At 35.7% G+C, this 24265-nt stretch overlaps 2 protein-coding genes across 2 annotated transcripts; both read right to left on the reverse strand.

The window, feature by feature from the left end:
• Positions 1-791: 791 nt before the first annotated feature.
• On the reverse strand, positions 792-8982 carry yip2 (yippee interacting protein 2). The gene is made up of 8 exons (XM_019061311.2): positions 8733-8982; positions 7566-7732; positions 6992-7123; positions 6004-6268; positions 4186-4361; positions 3265-3465; positions 2352-2506; positions 792-1274 (listed from the first exon to the last, which is right to left on the reverse strand). The coding sequence occupies exons 1-8, from the start codon at positions 8749-8751 to the stop codon at positions 1190-1192; spliced, it is 1200 nt and encodes a 399-aa protein (XP_018916856.1). The 5' UTR covers positions 8752-8982; the 3' UTR covers positions 792-1189.
• Positions 8983-10246: 1264 nt separating this feature from the next.
• On the reverse strand, positions 10247-24164 carry LOC109043944 (protein KRI1 homolog). The gene is made up of 8 exons (XM_019061325.2): positions 23936-24164; positions 22623-22863; positions 21069-21736; positions 16730-16859; positions 15771-15817; positions 14473-14733; positions 13857-14020; positions 10247-12448 (listed from the first exon to the last, which is right to left on the reverse strand). The coding sequence occupies exons 1-8, from the start codon at positions 23999-24001 to the stop codon at positions 11449-11451; spliced, it is 2577 nt and encodes an 858-aa protein (XP_018916870.2). The 5' UTR covers positions 24002-24164; the 3' UTR covers positions 10247-11448.
• Positions 24165-24265: the final 101 nt, after the last annotated feature.

Consider the following 24265-nt stretch of genomic DNA (forward strand, 5'->3'; position numbering starts at 1 on the left):
GATTTTTTTTTAAAAAATATTCCAAAGTGAGTAGCTTGGTGTGGTCTGGGGTATTAGAATAATACTCTTCATACTCTCTTGGGGTATTACAATACCCCAGACCACACCAAGCTACACCCGTTGGGGTATTTCTTCTGGTATTAAGAAACGTTTAAAAAAAATATGCCCTATAAATGGTCTAAACTTTTGATCTGTCTCATTTTTCTTGAGATACTGACTTAAATGTTTTGTTCTTTTTTCTTCTACCTGTTATAAAGCTACTTTTTATACCTCTTACTGTTAGAAATTATGAACACCACCAAAGTGGTAAAAATTTTACATATAAGTAAATTTTTAAAAGGTTGGAAAAACCAAAACCAATAAGAGTAGGAAAAGAGAACTTCATGACACTGAATAATTTTCACAGAGAAGAAATCGAAGCCTTGTCCACATGTGTTGAGCTCCCTGAACTTTGGTGGGTAAGCTGTAGCTGAGGTATAACTTACACTGTCTGCGCATGAAAAGGAGATAAAAAACGATATGCGAAAGTTTCGCAAACTTGTTCCGGCAAAATTCCACGAACCGTTCCTCGTGTAAACGAGGCCTAACATTGTACAAAACACAGCTGACAAAACAGTCTGAATATGGTTAAATTTGTCATATTCATAGACATTCCTTAAATGGTAAAGCTGCCTTAACCAATATATAATTCTTATGGCTTAATGAGGCCTAAAAATGTAAGGATCAAAGGACTATAAATGCAATCCTTAGCACAGGTGAAAGAAAGAGGGTACGTAAAAGAGTAAGTCGAATTTGAATGATAATTGGCATTTATTCACCGTCGTGGGTTTGGATAACGATTTCCCACACGTTTCTGAATTACAGTACGATAAAAGCGATGATTCTTAGCATTAAACTGTAAAAAAACTTGTAAAATTCAGTACAAAAATACAATTAAACTTACTCTCTGATCATTATAACGTCTTTTCTTTTTTTTCTTTTTTTTAAAAAAGGAATAATCTAAAAATTCTAAAATTGTTAGTAGATATCATTAAAATTCTATAACACTTAAACCTAACAAGAGATAACACATTTGTAAAAAAATAAAATTAATACACAACGATACAATAATCAGTCTTCAACACCTGACGCCAACACCGAACAATTATGATCTTTCTTCAGACTGATTCAATAGGACATCCTTTTCAAATCAGCTTGCATTTTCTACGAGGAGTGCAATACCTTGACCTCCTCCGATGCATGCAGAGCCAACTCCAAGTTTCAGATTTTTACGCCTGAAAATAAACAAAACCACTATTAAAACTGCTAATGAGAGTGCAGAAAAGATGTAAAGAAATTCATTCATTTTACTGTACACAAAGTACACTCAGGGATGCAGAAACTTTCTAGCCGCGCGACTGGCCAGTTGTGTGCTGGTCTGCTGGTCGAGTAAACTAGAGGAACCTCTGCAAGAACAGGAAAAACGGGGGAATCACCACAAAAACAGGAAAAAGTAAAATAAATGTTTAAAAGGTGAGATTTTTTGAGTAAAGGTTTATTTCTTCTTCTTTTCTTTAAATCAAGAATTTTGATTAAAAATGGGGAATTTTTCATTGAATTAAGAGTAAAGCTTGGAATTTCTCTGAATCCCTGGATTCATTCGAAAGTGAAGAAAAATTAGGGTAACTGAAAACAAGGTTTAAACAAAGCACTTGATGCTTTGAAATTCACTTGTCGGGATCAACTGGGCGGCGAAATCTATAGTGAAAGAAAACACAGCAGCGTTGCTGTCTGTCGGTGACCAGCATGAGTTACTGGGCGAGGCAGTGAGATTTTAAAGAGTTTAGCTGTCAGCTAATGTACTCAGTGAATTTCTCCATTGCAGCATGCACCAATATCCTTCCTCTTAGAATGTTCTGATATTATCTCACACAACACCACGGCACTAACCTGACCTCGAACAAGATGTTAGTGACGCTTCAAACAGCAGCATTGTAATAATTAGTAAGTAAACATTGCTGCCACTAGTTCCCCATCAATGAGGCCTAAATTCAAATTTACATGCTGGCAACGAACGAGACACTTCAAAAATGTTTTGGAAGACCCTACAAAAGGAAGCTTTATTTCTCTGCAAGAATGATTTTTCGTGCAATTTTACGATATGCATAGTTTCTCTTCTAACCAAAGCTGGAGGAATCTTCTATTTGCAGGCCATTTTCTCCCAAGGTCAACTGACTTCTTTGAAACTTTCTAATGGGTGCTCACATATCTACATAGTGGCACAAGAAATTTTGAGGTTCCATTGAATTCTGGTACTATTCCACTGCCATTCTGATGGAGAGACTGTCGACTTATTTAAATAATAGTATTACCTTAATTCGTGTACGAGGTGAGCTGTGATTCTTGCACCAGACGCAGCTAACGGGTGCCCCAGAGCGATGGCTCCACCGTTAACATTCAATTTTTCTAAATCTAATCCTAGGTCCTTGGCACAGGAAAGTGTTTGAGCAGCAAAAGCTTCGTTTATCTAAAAACAATGGAGTTTTATAATGAATACAGACACAAAAAAGTTGATCACAGAAAGACTAAAGATTAAGTCTCCGAGCACATTTTTCTCATTGCGGTGGGTTCACAATAATGTGAGGGAAGGTTCCAGGCAAGTTACCCTGGTTGTGTACCATTCGTACTCACTGGTGTGAACCCTGCATAACTGTGATATAAAGTACATAAATAAATATACCAATGGTGAAATAGTAATAGTATGATTACATTAAAGTGTGTAGTCTTAAAAAAAAGTCACTAAATGGTATGACTACAGAATATAGATCACATTAAAATAGGTCATATTTCAACAGGCTTAAGTGCAAGAAACAAAAACACAAGAAAAATGGAAGTAATTATCGAATACTAATTACAGCTGTAACTGATTGAAAGAACTAGCATTGCAGCGATTGGCAGAAACCATAGATTGAAGTGTTCAATCTTCCCTGAACTTTATCTGTTTTTCTGGCCTGACAGGAACAATTACACTGTTGCTGAGGAATGCAAAGAGACTGCCTTGATATCAAATAACATGTCTACTTCAAAATCCTGAGTAAATCTTGAATACTTCTTCAACTTTCAATTACCTATTAATTCTCAGTCTTTATAATCGCCAAGCATTCCATTAGTGTGATATTTGATTAAAGATTGGCAGTGCTTCGAGTCCCCAAAAAACTGCTGCTAGCACATTATAAGTACAACTGTACGATATTTCTCACTTTTACTCAAAACCTTAGAACTCACCTCAACTAAATCGATGTCATTTAAGGATTTATTGGCAGTCTTCAGGAGATTCTTGATTGCGGGGGATGGTCCAATACCCATGATACTTGGCTCAACACCAACGATGGCATATGCTACAAGTCTGGCTAGGGGTTTTAAATTATACTTCTTAACCGCATCTTCACTAGCTAATACAACAGCTCCAGCACCGTCACAAACCCCCTGAAGAAATTTAAAAATGAATAAATATAAGTAATATGGTTTTAAATCATGAACGTATTTTCTTTTCTTTTCAAAGGTAAGAATTTGCACCTAGGACCATGCACCCTAGCTTCAAAATCGAATTTTAGTTTAAAAATTAGAGGAAAATCCTTCAAGGCCAGTTGTGAATTTTAGAAATTTAAAACATGAGATAGTGACACAATCCTTTGGTGAACAAATCTTCTCAAATTGCAACTTCTACTAGAATTTTTTTACGCCACAGCAGATAAATTAGTTCAGTGCTTATAGCAATTTTGTGTCACATTTTTAGGATCAGAGACAGAGTCTTGACGATATTGTCAGGAATAATACACTCAACTGACACTTGATTTGTTGAATTTATTATTCAAGGTAATTTTTTAGTATTGGCAGCTCATTGTTCATAAACTCATATTCCATTATGGCACATAAAATGAAAAACAAATAAAAAAATCATGTGACTTTAAGGGATATCTAATGTTTTAAACCTCCTTTGAACATTGGCAGAAACTTTGGAATTAAAAATTTGGTCACAGCATAGTCAATTTTAACTTATTTTTCAGATTTAACAATTAATTACAAAGTATATGTTTGGCTATTGAAAGTTCTAAGTCAATTTTATTTTCCAAATGATGATGAGGTTCCATGGTGAATTTTTTTTTTTTTTTTTTTAAATGGTGACTATGAAAACATTGCACTTACAGAAGCTGAGCCGGCAGTGACAAGACCATTCTTTTTGAAGATCGTTGGTAATCTTCCTAATTTTTCTAGGCTTGTCTCCGGCTTTGGATGCTCGTCAACTTCTATCGATTTTACTCCTCCTTTCGCTTTCACTTGGACAGGTGCCAACTCTTCCTTGAAAACTCCAGAATCTTGAGCTGTAAGAAGATCGAGAGTGGTAGAAGTGCATAATTGGAGTTGATTTCCAGAAATCTCAAAGGCCCACTCACATTTAAAAAAAAACCAGAAATGGCGAAAATTACATCTGTCACATGCTGTTAAGTGATTTGAAGCAAAACTAAAGCAAAGAGTTGTGTTGCTACTAGAAAATGTTTCAAGGGAAGAATTAATCCCATTGTGAACAACTCATCCAGGCTAACATTTTATCGCATTATAGTAGTGCGCTAGCTGATAGGTGAAAGTTAGATATACATGATTGTAGTGCACTAGCTGACAGGTGAAAGTTGAATATCAGGGTAATAAACATAATAATAACTATTGGAAAAATAATAAATAAGAAGATGATTAAACTCAAGGCATTAAAAAATCTCGTAATTATAAGGAAACTTAAATACTTGTAACAGTAAAAAATTTAAGTTCATAATTGACTCTAGCTTTATTAGCAGTGCAAAACTGAGGGGGGAGGGGGGAGTGCATAGCTCAGGCAGATGCATCAGAGTGCTGCAGAATAGGTTATTTTCCCTCTCTCTTAATTACCTAGGTAAGACTTTTGCAAAAACTTCCTTGAAAAAAAAAAAAAAAAAAAAAAAATTACAATGTTACATTGATTTCAAAGCTTCAAAAACATCTCAGGCAATGATTTTGAAACGGACAAAGATTAAAACAAGCAAAGTCTAAAATGATACAGTAAACAAAAATCGAAGTTGCGAGACTGTACAATTGTTACAAAATGAGGAATAATTGAATTAGAGATGATGCAATCCCATGCTCAAACTAGAGAATAAGTCATTATCTATTTTGATTGAATCATTACGGGACTTTGACTCGTATTGCTAACAGCAGTTGAAAACACACAGCACTGCACTGATAGTGTGAGTCTTAGGAAACATTTGCTTCATAGCATTGCAAGCCTTGCTTCAAACCTTGATCGAATGTCCCTGAACTTGGGAGTGTAAACTAATAATAAATTGACTCATAAGTGCACATTCATCACAAGTCATGAAAATAAAAAACTCAGAAGAATTTATGAAATTGTGATAATGTTAGCTATGTTTCAAATAAAAGGCTACTATGTATAAAATGAAATAATGTGATCGCTTATATTTATGCTGCACACAAAAATTAAGCACTATAAGTGAGATATTGAAGTTTAAGTTTTGAAAAGAGTAGAATTAATGTGAAGGTAATATTGCAGTCAAAGAAAAAACCTGATTTTTTAAAAAAAATAAAGAAAGCAGGACCTCCTACAGCAGTTTTGACATATTCTTAGGAAAATGAATCCGATACCACTACAATGGCAATAAAATTTTGAAGTTAAAATAAGTCCCAATTGGTTCAGGGTAGCCGACGTAAAATAAAATATAAATTAAAAAGAAAATTGAATTGTTTAGTTGAAAAAGATATTACTGCCAAGAGTGAAGCTTTCAGAGAATGAGAAAAGGACTGTAGGTACTTCTTTGAGTGGAAATTTTAAAACACTGTAATGCAGATGAGTGGTTTGGCACTTTGATTTAGACCTGAAGAGCCATCATTTTTGAAGATAAAAAGAGACTTTTTTTCTGATCCCTTTCAAACAAAAAATAGAATGGTGGAAAAATGGCTCAGTGATCATGCGCTTACCTTTTTTCCACTGTTGCTGAGATCTGTATGCAAATTTGTCACACTCCTCGCGGGTGACAGAAAACTGTTCTCCAAGCTTTTCTGCAGTGAGAGCCATGGGCAAACCGCAGTGCGTATCAGTGAGACCTGTCCAAAGGGTATCCTCAAATTCAATCTTGGTGCCAAGAGATGTGCCAAACCTAATGTTTCTGACAGAGAAAGGAGCCTGGCTCATATTGTCAGTTCCTCCTGTGAGGACGACCTCTGAATCACCAACTAATATGCTCTGAAACATGACAACATCCTTACCTTCATCAAAAGGGTAATAAATAGCTCATTCAAGATGACTTAATAGCAGTAAGAGAAACTGCTAAAAAAACTTGTGGAAAACTGTAAAATAAATGGAACATGTTGCTCCATTGACTGATGGTTGACCAATGCCACAGAGGCAAGAAAAATTATACAAAGTTACAGTGTAGTTTTTCTTATGATTTGCTACGGAGTTTAGTACCTGGAACAATTACAGAGGCGACAATAGGTCAAAACTGGCATGATCATGATGTATCCTTGACTTGGCAAAAGCACCTACTTACGATGAAGTGAAAAAAAATTGCACAGTTACAGGACAGCTATATACAAGAGCATGAACAGTGGCCAGCATCAGCATTGGTCGTAACATAATATGTAATTCCACCTCCAAGTGTGAGAGTAGGAGGATTCAGGACTTGCTCTTCTGATGCCTGTTGAATCATCTCCTCATACTATACTAATGGGCGATTAAATTCCAAAATCACTTACTTAACCACACTTGTAACATTTTCAAATTTTTACGCTTACCTACTTAATTTTTACAGGAAAGTATATTTGAATTTTCACTTATGGGTTACATAAAAAATTGGGTATCATTTTAAGTCTTCAATTTTCTTGAGGACAAAAAATGGGAATGTAAGAGACTAAGAATGTTGGTGTTTAGCGCAGTTTTGAAGTTTAATGATATTTTTGAAGTTACCTGTGCTCCACTGACGATCGATTGAAAACCAGAGCCACACAAGCGATTGACACCAAGAGCCGGTTTTTCTATTGGGACTCCTGCCCTTAAGGCTGCATGTCGAGGCAAGAAGTTGGAATCAGGTGCAGTGTTCTGTAAAGAAAGTCCCAGAGTAAATTAATGGACTAGACAGGGTTACAGAAGAAATAAATTTTGAACAAATAAATTTTATAATAATTTGAAGAATAATTTTTTTTTTTTTTTTCATGCTCCAGGGCTCATTTGCTAAAAGGTTGGATTCAGTTGACTGTGTTTTGAATAGGTATATCATGATTTCAACACGATGCTTTTGACATTTTGTGCGATGTCTTGCTCATAACACAGCAGGATTGATTCATACTGCAATTTTCTATCATGGATAGTGAAGGATGCTGGTCTCTGCATCTTATTGTTAATTGAAGAGTTACTTCTTAAGTGTTTGTGAGGACTTGCTCCCTATTTGAGCAGCTGGGATAGGTAATTCATGATAATTATTAAAATGCAAATTGAGAAATAGAAGATCCAGAGAGTCAACTAATGAGAGAAATATACTCACAGCTAGAACATTTCCGACAACGACGGAGTCAACATTTTCTGGGTTCACATTAGCAGCGGCTAAGGCTGCTTTAGCGGCAACTTCTTGCAATTCTAAGGATGTGGTTTTGGTGAATGATCCTCCAAAAGTTCCAAATGGTGTGCGCTTGGCTCCAACGATAAAAATACCTGAAAGGTGATTACCATAAATTATAAGAAGGAGCCACATTGTTAAAGGTGGGGAAATTAAGTTCAGACGATTCATCCCAGGTTCTGGGCTGGCATGTGACATATGGCGTCCCATTACATGAAAAATTTTGACAGATTTTGGCTTGGTAGCCAAAAAAATAGCTGTGGCCCAACCCTTTACATGACCCTAGGGAGTCAATCGAGATGAAAAAAAATTGAAGAAGATAGAGAGATATGAACAGAGGTAAATGGCTACAATGCACAAAACAAAGGCATTTGATACAGCAATTGATACATGGATTGATTGCATTTGCAGCCAAATTCTGTTTCCGTTTCTTTAAATTTTTCTATTTTTTTCATTGAGAATGATTCCATAGGCTTACGCACAGGGGCTGACCTCATTTTGGACTAGTCAAAACTGCCAAAATGTTTTACTTAATGCAATCACTTATCCAGTGAGTACATTACTTACGCTCCAGTTTGACCACATCCGGAACTTTGAGGAAATCACATTGTGTTTGGACAAGCCGGTAGAATAGAAACCAAACTTTAGGCTTTAGGGTGGAGGATCTGGTTTTGTAACACCACTTCACTTGTACTTGTCATTGTTCGCTTGCCTGCATAGCAGATAGAACCCAATTAGTGGTCTATTTAGAATCACTTCTTCGGTGCCATCTGGTGTGAATTTGGGATGATCTAGATGCAACACTATACCTATGCCTGCACTCAGCAAGCCTTTACATATCATTAATTCTGTCTTCTTGGGGCACCTATTGATAGAGAGGTAAACGTAAAGCAAAAGGAAAACGTAGCCTTTTGGTGAAACAAAGAGGCACAGTGCTTCAAGGAATAACTCTCGATAAAATGAGTTGAATGCGAGGGACGAAGGATGAGCGACAGGTAGGAAAACGGTGTGTGATATTATCACAGCAAAGTCTTACAATACCTGTGTAAATAGGCTAGTGACCAAGAAATAATCTCAAATATGTGGATTTCTTACCTTTGGTAACAATAGACATGATGGCTTTATATGAAATGCACAAATTCAACTATGTAAAACGGCAGGTGGCGGCGATGTCACTGCAATTGCTGATGTAATTCTACTAACAGAGCAGCCCTAGGTGGGAATGTGAGTGGAGAGTCTGAGTACTGAATAATTTGAGGATAAAGAGAGGAGCAAGGTACTTATGAAGATTAGCAAATCAAAATGATAATCAGTAAATCACTTATCACGATCGGGTGACGTTGAACGAGGTCATCCTCGAAAAGTTGTTTATCTAATCAGCTGTACATGCAGTTGCCAAATTTCACACGAATAAACAGTGATAATGTGCTTGGCATGCCGGATGGTGATAGTGATGTGGCAACACGGTATCCATCCACGGCATGGCATAAAGGCTTTCCAGTTGGGAATTTATTATTTGTTTTATCGTCTCCCGTCTGTCCAAATTATCTGGGGGTAATGACTTCTACACTGAAATTCCAACGGTTGACAGGCTCTCAGATTGGAAATACATCCACTGCCACTGCAACTTATCAGTGGATTAGCCGGGAAGGGGGGTCTGGGAGGGGGGGGGGGGGGGTCCAGGGAGCATGAACATCCGTCTCTCATGACTGGCCGAACTTTCATCAAAGACGTGGGTAATTTCCGTTATTTTCAGAAATTTTCTGCCTTCACCCCCCCCCCCTCCCCCGCAAAAAAAAAAAAAAAAAAAAAAAAAAAAAAAGGTGATACAGTTTTACCGCAAACCAGAGAGGCTTTCATGAAACTTTACTTACTTCTAAAATTTCAGATTGAGGCCATTTATAAAATTAGAAATGCACTCAGTGTGGCATGAAACGCATGGGAAATGACTAACATTATCAACAGTGAAACTCTTGAACCACATATCTTGTCTACAGTTTTTTCAAAATCTCCGCTCCTAGTTTATTTTTTTAAGGAGAACAAATCAGTATTATTACTATAAGTTTTTTTCAGAATTTTCCTCACACAGAGAAGAAGTCATAAAAATTAAAATTCTATAGCAATGACGTTAAGTCATTTTCCATTTAAAAAATGAAGTATGACAGGAAGTCTGCGACTTCAAAAACAAAGATACGTGGTTTCAGAGTTTCACTGTTGTAATTTCTTTGGTCGATATGTTAAAGAAAAATTAGGAAATGCTATCGAGAATTGATGTCACACAAAAATATGTACACACAATGAATGTTAATAATGCAGGTACTTGATTGAATTAGAATTTTATTTTCAAACTTAAGGGATCCATTTCAACCAAAAATAAAAAAATGAATGCTATATCATAAATTAGGTACAAGGACTGATCGTTCATTATTCTGCAAAGCCAATATTCCCTCTTGTATCTTTTGATTCAAAATTTAATTCCAAATGCTGACCTTCAGATGTTGCTTGGGGGATTTAAAAGGTAGAACAGAGGTCAAAGAAGAATCACAGAGGTTTTATTCCATACATTAAATAGGGGGAAGAAAACTGAGAGAAACTGCTATTTGTCAACATATCGGAAAGATAAAAACAGCTTTTAACACATGGAAGTGTTAAGTTTTTAACTTTTAAAACTAGGCATTAAAATTATGAGGTCCTGATTTCCAAAAGGTAACATAAAAAACTCTTAGACAAAATTCTTAAGAATGCTACTGAGCTTCCACTTGTTTAAAACACTAAGCATTGTTTATAAATAAGTCAAGTTGTGCTGAAGTAAGTAAATTATGTCATTAAAATAAATGACAAATTGATTATTGGTTGTTGCCATACTGATGCCTGAATCTTTATTCATCGATACGGTGGAGGGAGGGGGGGGGCTTGCCTTCAAAAAGCCAACTTTCATAAATTATGATATCCACGATATAATCTTCATCAAAATGGACGAGCAGACACCATCCACGGTGATTTGTTGTCATTATCAGGAGGAATTTGGAGTGCATGGGTATACAAACAAGGCTTAGTGGTAGAATAACTTCTCTTGGGCCTTGTCCCCACACGAGCGCAGTTCGCGGAACTCAGTTCTGGGAATTAGTTCCCGAAACAAGTTTTAGCTGAGTTAAAACTTATTCCTCCAAACCCCGAAACTTTCCCCAAACTCTGAGCTCCTGTGTCTCTCTCTATTTTTTTTTTCATTTGTTTTTTACGTCCTTTCTGTCTTGCCATTTGTTTTTGTTTCTCTCGCGGCCGTATTAATCTATTATTTTGCAATAATTGTATAGTTTTATATTGAAGTTCTAGTTTCAGTTCGGGCAAACTCATGTGGACAGCATGCCTCGTTTTAAGGAACAAGTTTCGGGAAACTGAGCAGTTTGTCAAATAAGTTCCTCGAACCTTGCTCGTGTGGACAGGGCCTTACTCTGCTCTACCTTCAAGCTCTATCATAGATTTGTCTGTGGTCACAATATTACATCACTTAAACTCATTCTCAGAAGGATCATACGAGATCTGAATATCGAACTAATTCATCCCATTGAATAGTGATTTTTTCATATTGACAGAATCATAATTTAAGCATGAGAAAATTACGGACCATCCAAACGTACGAATAGACGTACAAAATTTCAGATCTGAATATTACTTACCTTTCTGGTAAAAGAATAATACATTAGTTTTTTGTGAACATGATTGTTTGTGAGTGTATTTTAATGGATTTGTACAAGAAAAAGAAACCAGTCCTTGGGGATGAAATGGAGTTTCCTTAAAATCTGATGATTGATCATACGTTTTTAGGGCCATAGATTAATTTATTCTTGAACTTTTTAGGATTGATACCGTACGCTTCCAAACGTGCATCTGAAAGACCTAATTTATCATTACTTTCTATTTTTGACTTCTGCCACGGTTTGATATTTTTCCCTGATTTAAGTTTGTTATGATTTTTGAATTTACTATTTGAAAATTTGTCATTATCAGACGTAAATTTTCCACCATGGTCATTCTTACGATTCTTTCCAAATGAATTAAAATTATTATTCTTCTTAAACTTGAATTCACTTGAATTTCTAGAGGATGGTTTAGAGAATCGACTTTTATTTTTGTTTGGTGAGTTGTGGTCATTTCTGGCCGGAACACTGTTTGAATTCATTTTGCTTTCTGTTTTCACTTGTTTCTTTTTCTGTTTCATCGATGTGTTAGGGTTTGAAATTACAACAGACTCATCTGCATCATTTCCAGTCTCTGAATTCCTTTTTTTCTTCTTTTTTGGTGATAGACTTGTGTCAGCAACAGCTTCATTTATCACAACTTCTTCTGACACACTGTCTTCCAGCCTTTTCCTTTTTTTCTTCTTTTTCTTTGATTCACAGGATTCTTTTATCTCTGTGTTTGAGTGAGAATTTTCTAGGTTACCTACGGTTGAATTTTCTAATTCTCCCCCAATAAAACTATCCTCTTCCTGCTTAATATTAGTGGCTTCTGCATTCAACTTAGCAACGTGGGAAGTAGTTTCATCTTCCATATTTTTCTTCTTCTTCTTTTTTTTAGAATTACCAGCTTCTTCAATCCCTATTTTGGAGGCAGAATTTACCAGTTCACCCACATGACTATTCTCCATTGAGTCTACTATTTCTTCTTTGATAGAAGTATTTTCAATTGCCATTGAATCACCATCTGAGGCATGGTTGGTCACTGGTGTAGAATTTTCTGATTTCTTCTTCTTCTTTTTCTTTTTCTTCTTCTTCTCATCTTCAGGTTTTGTATCGAATTCTTCCGCTTCCCTAAAAATTTAAGAATTTTAAAATGAAAGGAAGGACACATTTCACTCATTTCAGGTTTTTGATGGTAAAGCGTTTTAAAGGATTATTTAAGAGGATTTAATGAGAAAAAGCAATGGCTTTTAGGGAGTTTCCAAAGCTACCAAGCAATCTTTTAAGGATTTTTAAAAACATTCAGATCCTTTAAAGAACGTTCAAAAAAAAGAAAATTTCTTATTTCTTTACCTTAATTTTTTGCAACCTACATGAAGAAACACGTCAATTACGTTCTGCACATACCGCTATTCTACATTTTGGGATACTCGATCATAAAATAAAAAAAGAGCCATCTACTAAATGGTGGTAAAAAAAAAATCCAACTACATAAAATTCACAGATTTTTGTGGATGTTAAAGATATATCCCGAAATTCGAAGATTCCAAAGTTTTGAAAATTGGAAAAAAAAATTGAAGTACCCATATTTAAGGATTTTTCAAAGCTTTTTGAACCCTGATAAGACTCATCGATTACAAAAATGAAATATGTCAAGAAGTTACATGAGGAAAAATAATTTTGAAAAAGTAAAAATAATTGTCAAGGGATTTAGAAGATATTAGGGTTTTGCAGCAAATACAACATTGGTACTAATTCAGCCAAAAAAATTAAAGTCTTGCACAGCAACGTTAAACTGTGCCGGAAAAGTGGGAAAGTGAGAGGTAAGCATGAGCACAACAGAAAAAAAGGAAAATTGAAGGGCTCAAACTTACAGAATAAATTAAAGTAAATGCCGATGCTTTTTCCGACATCTCTGTCTCTTCTTTCAGGCTGAAATTCCTACTGACTTGTCACTACAAGTCAGAGTTTCAATCTTGAGTAAGGAGCTGGAGGTTCCCTAAGCGGATCAGCATCTACCTAACTTTATTTTATGAGTTCGAGTTTTCCAATTTTTCAATTCTCTTTTTTCCTTAATTAGCCATCTCATTCTTAATCTATAAATCATTCAGCAAATATTTAGCAAATCAAGTAGAACACCCTTTTTACTTAGGAGGACAACTACTGACTTTTTTTTTTTTTTGTATTTATATTTAATCAGTAACTTTTTGAGATTCTTTACTTTATTAAAATCAATTAACTTTAATACCAGTGATGATTTTAAAAAAATCATTTCCACGAGTTAAAATTATGTTGATCATCTTAGAATTGATAATCCAAGAATTCTTTCTGTAATTAGTCCTGTTAGTCCATGTGGGTCGGAAAAACGATCTATTGTGTTTTTTGACTCTTCTTCTGGAACCCTCATCATTTATTTCATACACTTAGCAGCCAACATGCTGACAAAGAACTTCGATCAGAGATTTTGGTCTCTGGCTTTGTCATCACGATGATATGAATTAACCAAAAATAAGAGGTGTTTGGAAAAGGGTGTACTTACTTGTACTTATACAAACTAGGGAGAATTTTTCTTTTCAAAGCTTCATCTCGAGCTTTAGCAGCGTAAATTTTTGCTTCATTTTTCTCAGCGTGTTCTGATCTAATCCGGTCAACTTTCTTGATGGAGCACCACTTTTCTAATTCATCATCATCAGCTGCGAGGATCTGGGTAAGGAAAATTGAAAAAAAACTAAATTTTTTATTTGATCAAAGCAACAATCCCACAATTTATCGATCAAAACTTAGTCAAATTCCGCGCTCTAAACCAAATGAGCTCATTTATATTCTCTTGTAAGTCTCACAGTTGGACTCGTATTCGTAAACTCAGAGCTTGAATTTATTTTCCATAAAACTATTTATAAAACCTTTAACACTTTCAATGAAGGTATTCTTGATAAAATTTTGAAGAGAATACTTGTCTTGTGCTACTTCAAATTTTGCCTTGACTGGCGGTCCATTACCTAAAATTCAGCTTCCATATACCACTAATTTTTTTTTTTTTAACATGCTAAAAGTGTGTAGACCTTCGCTATTTAAGATGTCTGATTCAAGATATTTGAAGAATGTTTAAACCTAATTAGAAAAGCTAACATTGCGGTTAAACCGTTTACACTCACCTCATCTATGGTCAGACCATAGCTATTGGGAACAACTTTGGAGTATTTGAACCTGCAGGGAAGATCATCAATCAAATCCTCAAAATCATACTTGTAAAACTCGTCAATATACTTTTCGAAGGCCTCAGCGTTTGATTTTATTTCATCCGGAAGTTCGGTCGATTCAGTAGAGGTGAGAGCATTTTTCTTTTTGTCTTTTGATTTCAGCTTTTTCTCTAGCTTCTTTTGTTTGGCAACTTCAGGGTTGTAATCACAGTCCATCTAGAGTGAAACAAAACAAATTTTAGATTGGGTAAAAAACCAAAGACCATCGGTTTGATTATTGATACGTCATATTTTAAAAAAACGTAGATATTAAAACAAAACTATGTATGCGTTACACTGACAGATGGGACATGAAAAAGTGTTTATCATAGTATCGAATTCTATTTCTCAGTATCTGGAGCCACATGTTAAATTCAAGAGAAATGAGAGAACATGTATTGTTTGATAAAACAAGCAATGAGAAAGGCACCTTGCATGAGAGTTGATAAAACCTATTTCAATTGTGCACTACTTAAATTTTTCAGCAGTTTCAGAGTGTTTCCAAGGCTTTTTCGAAATGAAAAAGCGAACTTAGCCACTTTTGCGCAGATAAAAGAGGCCTGTGAAGCGATATTTTTTCATACACCTAGAATTACAATGAATAACACTATAAATGCAATGGTTCCATTTTTGAAATGATTTTTGTCCTCTAACATTGGAAATATTTTTATTACGAATATAGATACATACAATTTTTAGGCCAGAGTTAGGATCTTTAGAGAAACTCTCGCAAAACTTTAAAATTTTAGGTTACACCATCAAACGCAGAATTTAAAAAATTAACCCAAGGACAGAGGTAAAATTCAAAAAAGAACTTGAAATTTCTTTTCAATGTCTGAATGGGGTGTCCATGATTTCTTTATTTCCTGATACTTCTACTTTCTTCATTATTTCCTAACTCTAAAATTTTATATGTTCCTGACCTTTGAACATTCTACATACTTTTTTCCTATTAATTACGCTGACTTCTGCTTAACTTGGGGCAAAATTTCCTTTTCTAGAGGTTCAAATTACAGAAAACAGTACTTGGAAAGTATTTGTGCTCTCTTGAATGACACCAACTGGAGTTGCTGCGTCGACCCACTGCTCACAATAATACCTGACTTTTTGTATGAATTCCCTGAATTTTCCAGGTCACCCTCAATTCCCTGATATTCCAAGTTTTCCAAACTGCCAGAAAATTAGCTAAATTAGTAGTCAAAATAAATGCTCACCACAAAATTTGGATCCTCAGGATCAGCTTCTTGATTCTCATAGTAACCTGGAAAGATTTTGAAGTCATTGAAACAATGATTGGGAAGAAAATCAAAGCAGTCATTTGCATACATCAAGATCAGCTTTACTAATAGCTAACAGTACGATAATGAAATTGCAGGGACGCGTATCTTTTTTGCAATGTTTCAACATTCTGCTTCCATTTCATTTCATTTATCAAAGATGAACAAACCAAGGCTATCGCTTGAAATTTTTAAGTAACACTCCTCTCACAGAGAAGTAAATTAACGAAGTTTTCCTGACCTTGAGTATTTTCACATTTGAAAAGTAAAGAATGAAAGGAAGTTCGCAACACCACGAACAAAGATTCGTATTCCTGCACTTTCACCGTTGAATATGGATGTCATTCTACCTTATTTGTCAGAGTAAACTTTCCTTAAACGCAAAGTAAAGTTTGCTTAGTTATCGGGTAATTCATTAAATACATTATGCTCTAAGAATAAAAGAAGGATCTGAGCTTGCATTACAGGTGGGCGAGGGTTCGTCTAGGGCTACATTTTGTAATGCTAGAATGGACGCACAGCGCCAACTTCTCAAAAATCTAAAATGGATTTCGATTTGACGCCATCACTTTTCATCAAAGATTCTTCACATAGGGCTGATTTGAAAAGAGGGAGGAGGGGCAACTAAGCGACACATAATTTTATAGGGGAAACTGTTGTTGTAAACCAGTATTGCGGGTGTGTTACGAGGGGGTCGAAAATCTAATTTTTGACATTAAGTATTATATGAGCGGTACCTAGAGGTCGCAGATGAAGGTGATACTGTCAAAATAGATGAATCTAAAACTACCCTGATTTGTTTAAAAACAAAAATAAGCTTGAGAGGGTACAGGTTTCAGACAATTCATAAAAAAAAAAAAAAATGCAAAAAAAAAATGCGATAAAAGAAGTCTTACTGTAATCAAAATCATCATCCTCAAAAACAGGCTTCTCTGTATCTTCATCATTGTAGAAATCGTTATTGAATACCTCTTCCATTTTCTGGTCAAACTTGGTAGAATCAAAGTCATCATCCATTAACTCATCCTGAAGGGGACATAAATATCAACTGTAAGTACAGATTGTAAAAAATATATCATTAGACCTAGAATGAAATATTGGCACACGTCAGTTCAGAACGGTAAGCTAAACATACCTACGTTCTAAATTTTAAAATTTACATGTTATAGTACCTGAGCAGTAACTCGTTCATATTGTAGAAAGCACAATTTTTCATTGCAATGAGCCAGTTCGGCTGAATTTTTTTATTACATATTATGAAAGTCCTTGGTGAAATGAGTATACAGAATTTTTTTCAGATTTTTTTGAGCCCTCTGGCTCTGAGAAATCTTACTTCAAAAACGCGAAAAATTGAAGGTCTCTGAAACGCTGTTTGAATCGCGCGGGCTGAGAGCTGACGTCACACTTTAGGTGGTGACCACCCTTGGTTTATTCCGAGTTAGTCCGAACAATATGGCTGCTGCTCGGTTTGTTTATTTAGCGAAAGTTTCTAGCTGCACATTGTGATTTAGTGGTAAAATTTGACGAGAAATTTGTTGAAACATTTGGTTTCGTCACAAATTAACTCTTTCTTGATGAAACAAGGCGTTAAAGTTCGCGAAATTTATTCACCGGGCGACCGCGAGTGAGCATCGGCTATCGGGAACGACGGGCTCGTAAACAAACGAAGATTGATAACAGGAAGGATCCAAACAACTCGGAATCTTTTAATTTTCTTTACCTTTAAACCATTTCTGACTTCTACAAAGCATCTGACAATCAGTTTTATCGTATTTTACAACCTGGAGCTAGAGTCTATCGGCTCATTGTGATGTGTATTCAGAGCATTCTGAAACAGAAAGTCAGTTCTCATAAGTTCACACCCAGACATTCTTTTCTTGGATCATTCGCTTTTCATTTTCGCCTCAAATCAAGTGTTTTGTAGTTTCCTTATCTGAAGTATGTGGTTTTGAATTCATACAAGAGTTTGAAGTTCACCTTTTTTTAGCATTAAAGCCTGTTGAGCCCTCAAACTTTACCGATATGATTACCTACAGTTCAAGGTTCCTCTGGTCCGTACCAAGTGATTACACATCAAAGATGTGTCTTGTGGTTCTTCAAATTAACAGTTCAGAAGTAAATTAGAGACTTCAGTAACTTAATCCACTCCTACCCTTTCCTTCAGTGTTTGTTCGTGTCTGTTCTTTATGCGTTACCACTCTAGTGCATACACCGGTAATGTAGGTTAGTTAGGTATTATCGCATATTTTCTACTAGCAGTACCTTCTCTTAAGCGTTGTAATTTAGCAAAGAAATTCCACCAGTTGCAGAAAATTGTGTGCGTAATGAATAAGTGAATATGAATACCTCCTTTTGGTGACTCAAAGTTTCTCAGATCCGTCTCAAGGAGGTTTTGCATGTAGGTGCATGATCAGTTTTGCCAGATGAAATTACTGCTCTTGCAGCTTCAAATTTATACTTTGATCTCTGATTCACTAATAAATGACACTTTATGGTGTCATTTATATTTAATCAGTTCAAAGCTAATTCGACAATGAATCATCAAAGGTCCGATGGAGGAAGGAATTTTCCGGTGAGTGCCACGGCTGAATCAACATTCCAACTAGACTTGCGAAGGTATCAACCCAAACAGATTCATGAGGAAGTGATACCTATATGGTAAGTGGTAATTCTATTAAGGCTCTTTCATTTCTTAGGTGCGGTGTGCATTATAAATTTCTAAATCTGCTCATCTGCAGTCATATACTTGAAGAGGAGTACAACATGAAATGTAGGTGAAGTAACGAAATCGTGGGAATGAGGTAATCCTACAGCTTCTCTCCACTGAGACACGGATGAAGTAATCTGAAAGCCTTAAGCTGGAAGTTGCTGATGATGGAGGTTCCATGGTGTTTTTCCTGCCTTGAAAGATAAGGTTGTGGTGCAGGCCTTAAGCACTATGGAAAATTTGAAATATTGTGATTTTAAACGCAGGCTACACTTCATCTAAGAATATGGAAATCGGTCTCTAGTGCTTTCTCCGATAACTTTCAGAGTTTTTATTTTCATATTTAAGAGACAATTATGAGATGATTATCCTACTATTCCTGGTATTTCTGATTGAGAGTCAACTTGTTCACTTGATGCATTCACTTTCCTTTCAAAGAATGAAATATTAGAGGTGACTCTCAAACACTGCAACCGAGAAAGGGCCTTTTTGCATCCAGTGACTCAATTACGTATTGACTACGGTGTTCAAAACTTCTACTTTAAGTTTAGATTTTAAATGGAAAACAAGTCGACTTACTGCTCTACATATTCACAAAATTTTCTGCACGTAGAAGATATAAATATCGCACACATTTCAGAAATTTTGTCGAATAATTTTTCCATTAGGACATCAAGAGAAGCAATCAGACTAAAACTTAGTGAATGTAGGTAAGTACTTTCTCAGATTAGCCATGCCACTACTTTTCCTCGCTTTTTCATTAATCATTATCCACAAAGTTAAACATACTTAATCTAAATGTTGCACTAAACTCGTGTATTTAACCTGATAGTACCTCAGTAATTATAATTATCTTACCTGTTAAACTGTATGATGCAATGAAAAAAATTTCACTTCGAGACAGATGATCATTTCCTGGTTGATACCTTCGCAAGTCTAGTTGGAATGTTGATTCAGCCGTGGCACTCACCGGAAAATTCCTTCCTCCATCGGACCTTTGATGATTCATTGTCGAATTAGCTTTGAACTGATTAAATATAAATGACACCATAAAGTGTCATTTATTAGTGAATCAGAGATCAAAGTATAAATTTGAAGCTGCAAGAGCAGTAATTTCATCTGGCAAAACTGATCATGCACCTACATGCAAAACCTCCTTGAGACGGATCTGAGAAACTTTGAGTCACCAAAAGGAGGTATTCATATTCACTTATTCATTACGCACACAATTTTCTGCAACTGGTGGAATTTCTTTGCTAAATTACAACGCTTAAGAGAAGGTACTGCTAGTAGAAAATATGCGATAATACCTAACTAACCTACATTACCGGTGTATGCACTAGAGTGGTAACGCATAAAGAACAGACACGAACAAACACTGAAGGAAAGGGCAGGAGTGGATTAAGTTACTGTAGTCTCTAATTTACTTCTGAACTGTTAATTTGAAGAACCACAAGACACATCTTTGATGTGTAATCACTTGGTACGGACCAGAGGAACCTTGAACTGTAGGTAATCATATCGGTAAAGTTTGAGGGCTCAACAGGCTTTAATGCTAAAAAAAGGTGAACTTCAAACTCTTGTATGAATTCAAAACCACATACTTCAGATAAGGAAACTACAAAACACTTGATTTGAGGCGAAAATGAAAAGCGAATGATCCAAGAAAAGAATGTCTGGGTGTGAACTTATGAGAACTGACTTTCTGTTTCAGAATGCTCTGAATACACATCACAATGAGCCGATAGACTCTAGCTCCAGGTTGTAAAATACGATAAAACTGATTGTCAGATGCTTTGTAGAAGTCAGAAATGGTTTAAAGGTAAAGAAAATTAAAAGATTCCGAGTTGTTTGGATCCTTCCTGTTATCAATCTTCGTTTGTTTACGAGCCCGTCGTTCCCGATAGCCGATGCTCACTCGCGGTCGCCCGGTGAATAAATTTCGCGAACTTTAACGCCTTGTTTCATCAAGAAAGAGTTAATTTGTGACGAAACCAAATGTTTCAACAAATTTCTCGTCAAATTTTACCACTAAATCACAATGTGCAGCTAGAAACTTTCGCTAAATAAACAAACCGAGCAGCAGCCATATTGTTCGGACTAACTCGGAATAAACCAAGGGTGGTCACCTAAAGTGTGACGTCACAAATCGGCGTTCGCGCCACGGCCCGGATTCAAATAACGTTTTTGAGGGGCACGATTTTAAAATCGCATTTTCTCCCCTTAGCAATTTTTTTCAAAACTTTTTATTGTGCTCATCGTTTTTCTGGTGAAATTTTACATATAGTGCAATAGCTTTTAAGCCAATCCCTCACCAGCCGAACTGCCTCATTAGAGTAAAAACAAACCATCAGGTCGATCGGTTTACTAGCATCTGGCAATTTACTGCATCTGGTGCAATGCTTGCGTTTTTCTTACACAAAAAAAGACATACATTCACACTCATAGCTATATATATAAAATTGATATTAGTGCTGAGAAGATAACAAAAGTTCGTTCAGAGAAATTGAAATTGAATATTGACTTACTTCAAATGCTAATTTGTCATTTCCAGTGAGCTCTTTAAGTTTTTTAATTTGCTCAACAAGTTCTTCACGTTTCTTCTTTTTGAGTTCGGCCACTTCTTTCTGCTTTTCTTCGAACTTCTTGAGCTTCCTTTCTTTCGCTTTTTCTCTCTGGAGCCTGCGTTTTTCTTGCTTATCTTTCTTGCGCCGCATAGAGGACTCAATATCTCGTGGATATCTTTTTAAAAATTCTCTGTCAGGCTCTTCATATCGGAAGTTATACTTGTATTCAAATTCTTCAGCTTTTTTCAGCTCTTCTTCTTCCTCAGACAGATCTTCCAGTGCCGTTTTATTTGGCTGGTCGTCCTTCTCCAAGTATCTCTTATTCAGAATATAATCTTTCAAAAATTCTTCAGATTTATCAATGTTGGGATCGGTCCAACAATCGTGCAGATACTGCAAATCCTTCTTCGTTTCATTATCTTCAATATCTTCTTTCTGGCCTTTCAACCACTTTCTGAAAGCCTCTTCTTCTCTTTCTTTCTCTTCTTTGTGTTTTTCTTTCACCTTGAACAAACCTTCACTATCATCCTCTGAGTCTGATGCATCCAAAATTTTCTTGAAATTTTCTTTCAAAACTTTTTGCTCTTCGATATAAGTTGGAGAAGAGGGCTCTTGGATGTCTGCTTCATCTAATATAAAGAAACAGAGTGGAAAGATTATAATTGCATTCGTTATCAATATCCGCTTTTTCATGCATAACTAAGACAACTTTTGATTGATATGACACTTCGAGGAGGATTGATGCCATGGTAATTCGTTCATATTTTTGAGAGAAAAGCATGATCATAATAAACAAACATTTGATCATCTTCAAAGAAAAGGACCTTAGTTTTCAGAGGGAAATTACACAGCAGGGCGATTTTATGAAAAGAAAGCGCCTGACAGAAAATGCTTTTTACTTTCTCTAAGAATTAGTTGCTAGTAGTTTACATCATTTACAAACTGGCAGTGAGTGCATACTAAGGTACGCTATAATCATACAGCAGTGGAGCATAGCTGAGCAAAACTTCAGAACGATTCCATCAGGACTTCATTTCTTGAACTGCTAAATTTTAACCACTGTAACTTCAATTTAGTTGAGCATTACAAGTGCCAAAATGTTTGCTAAATGCTATTGTAGAACAGTTCCAGTTAATTTAAGTTTATAGGTAGCTATGAGGTCTCTTTTCATGCAGCTGATTACATCCTTTCATTATTCAACTAAGTAATTTTTTAGAGGTTTTGGTACTCTTTTAACAATTTGCCATTTAGGAAATCTTCCTTATAACATATTTTTTTACAGTAAGGATAGACTTACATTTCATGATAGAAAGTATAAAAAGGTAAGCAAACAATTCACCAGAAAGCAGGTTGGTGATTACACACGGTTATATAATTTTTTGTCAGTTTTTTTACCATAGGGTAAGAAAATTAATGAGCCCCAAAACATTTTAGGCCAAAGCGAATTTCTTCAGAAAGATGCAGGAAAAAATAAGAATTACTCAACTTAAGGGAAAACAATACCATTTTATTTACCTTCATCTTTTTCAACGAATTCAGGTCCATGCTCTAGCAATAATTTGGTCTCGTATTGTCGAACTGACATTGATTCCTTCTTCGATTTCTTTTTGTCTTTCTTCCCGGTCTCAGATTCCTTGTTGGCTTCTGACGGCTCATCATTGAAAAATTTGACATTTGAATCATAAATTTTTGGATCTCTCTTCCTTAAACAGCTCAAGGTTCGCAGAAAATTCTTTTCTATCTCTTCTGTAACTCCCTGGTCAATGAGAGTAAGATTAGTATGGATATAATTAAACCACAAGAACATAACAGGTGATCTGAATCTGGCAGATTTGTACCAAGTCACAACAAGACAGAATCAATCAATCGATAAAAAGAGGCTTGAAGTTCTATTTTGTTGTGAAACTTTGGGTGATTCCAAAAAAAATTTGCCCAATAATACCTGCAAATCAACATCCACAACGATAAAATTTGTCTTATGAACCCAGAAATTGGGTAAAAATTGGGTCAAAAATTTGAAAAGCAGTGAATAAGAGCTGTGCTGGAGTACAGGAAGCTCTGGAGCTATGCAAAATCTCACTCAATCAGATCTCATAAAATAAACAGATATTCATATTGGCGGTGTAAGTCCGAAATCACATAACTTGGTTTGCAGACTTCCTGTCATACTTTATTTTTTAAACGGAAAACTACTCTACAGTAATTCTTGAAACTGCCGTGATTTTTCTTCTCTGTGCAAAGAAAATTCTGCAAAACCTTCAAGAAATGATGTCAATTTGTTCTCCTTTAAAAAAATTAACATAGAGGCGTAGATTTCTAGACACTGCAAACGAGATATGTGATTGCGGACTTACGCCGTCGATAGACGCTATTGGTGGCACGTCACAGAAAAGCAATACTCATATATCGATTTATTCACATTGGTAGCATTGAAAGAGGTTACGCCAATGTTATCAATATAATGGAGAATCCCTATGATGACATCGCCACTAATAGCGTCTAAATGAACATTGTATGTGTTTCTTCGGATTGAAACTGATAAAAAGTTGACAACACAATTTAAGCCGCCCTCCCCCCCCCTTCAAAAAAAAATTGCTCGTAATTCTGTTTTGTACTTAAATGACAGTGCTTTCATTCTCCTTCAAGATCCCGTTGGAATCTTCCTGGGGTGAAACAATTTTATTAAATTTTACTCAGACGAACATTCAAGGAACTCTATTTCCCTCTCCGACTTCAACTGTGAGTTGGGGCATGTTTAACGGCACATGAAAAAATAAAACCATATTAAACATGTCATTTCTATCTAGTGGTGAAAAAAAGAATCTTACTTTTGCATCTTCATCCTCTTCTTCAGATGAGGAACTGGAGCGATCGTCATCTTCAGGCTCGGACATGATTTTGTTATACCAAGTTTTCCAGCTATGAGAACGTTTAGAAGAACGTTGAGCCTGAGGAATATATTCGACAGTCACAGGGCGTATGTGTTTTTTTAGGGTAAACGGATATGGATATGAAAAATGTTACAGAAGAGAGAAATGAGCAAGACACATTGTTTACTCAACCATAATAAATTTTTTAACCTACAAATGGTCATGCAGGGCAACATTCAACACCTGTTGAGAAAGTTTGGAAAGTTTGAAAAATCTGCGGGTTGGTGA

Source organism: Bemisia tabaci, chromosome 1 (assembly GCF_918797505.1).
Source record: "Bemisia tabaci chromosome 1, PGI_BMITA_v3".
Classification (NCBI taxonomy): Eukaryota; Metazoa; Arthropoda; class Insecta; order Hemiptera; family Aleyrodidae; genus Bemisia; species Bemisia tabaci.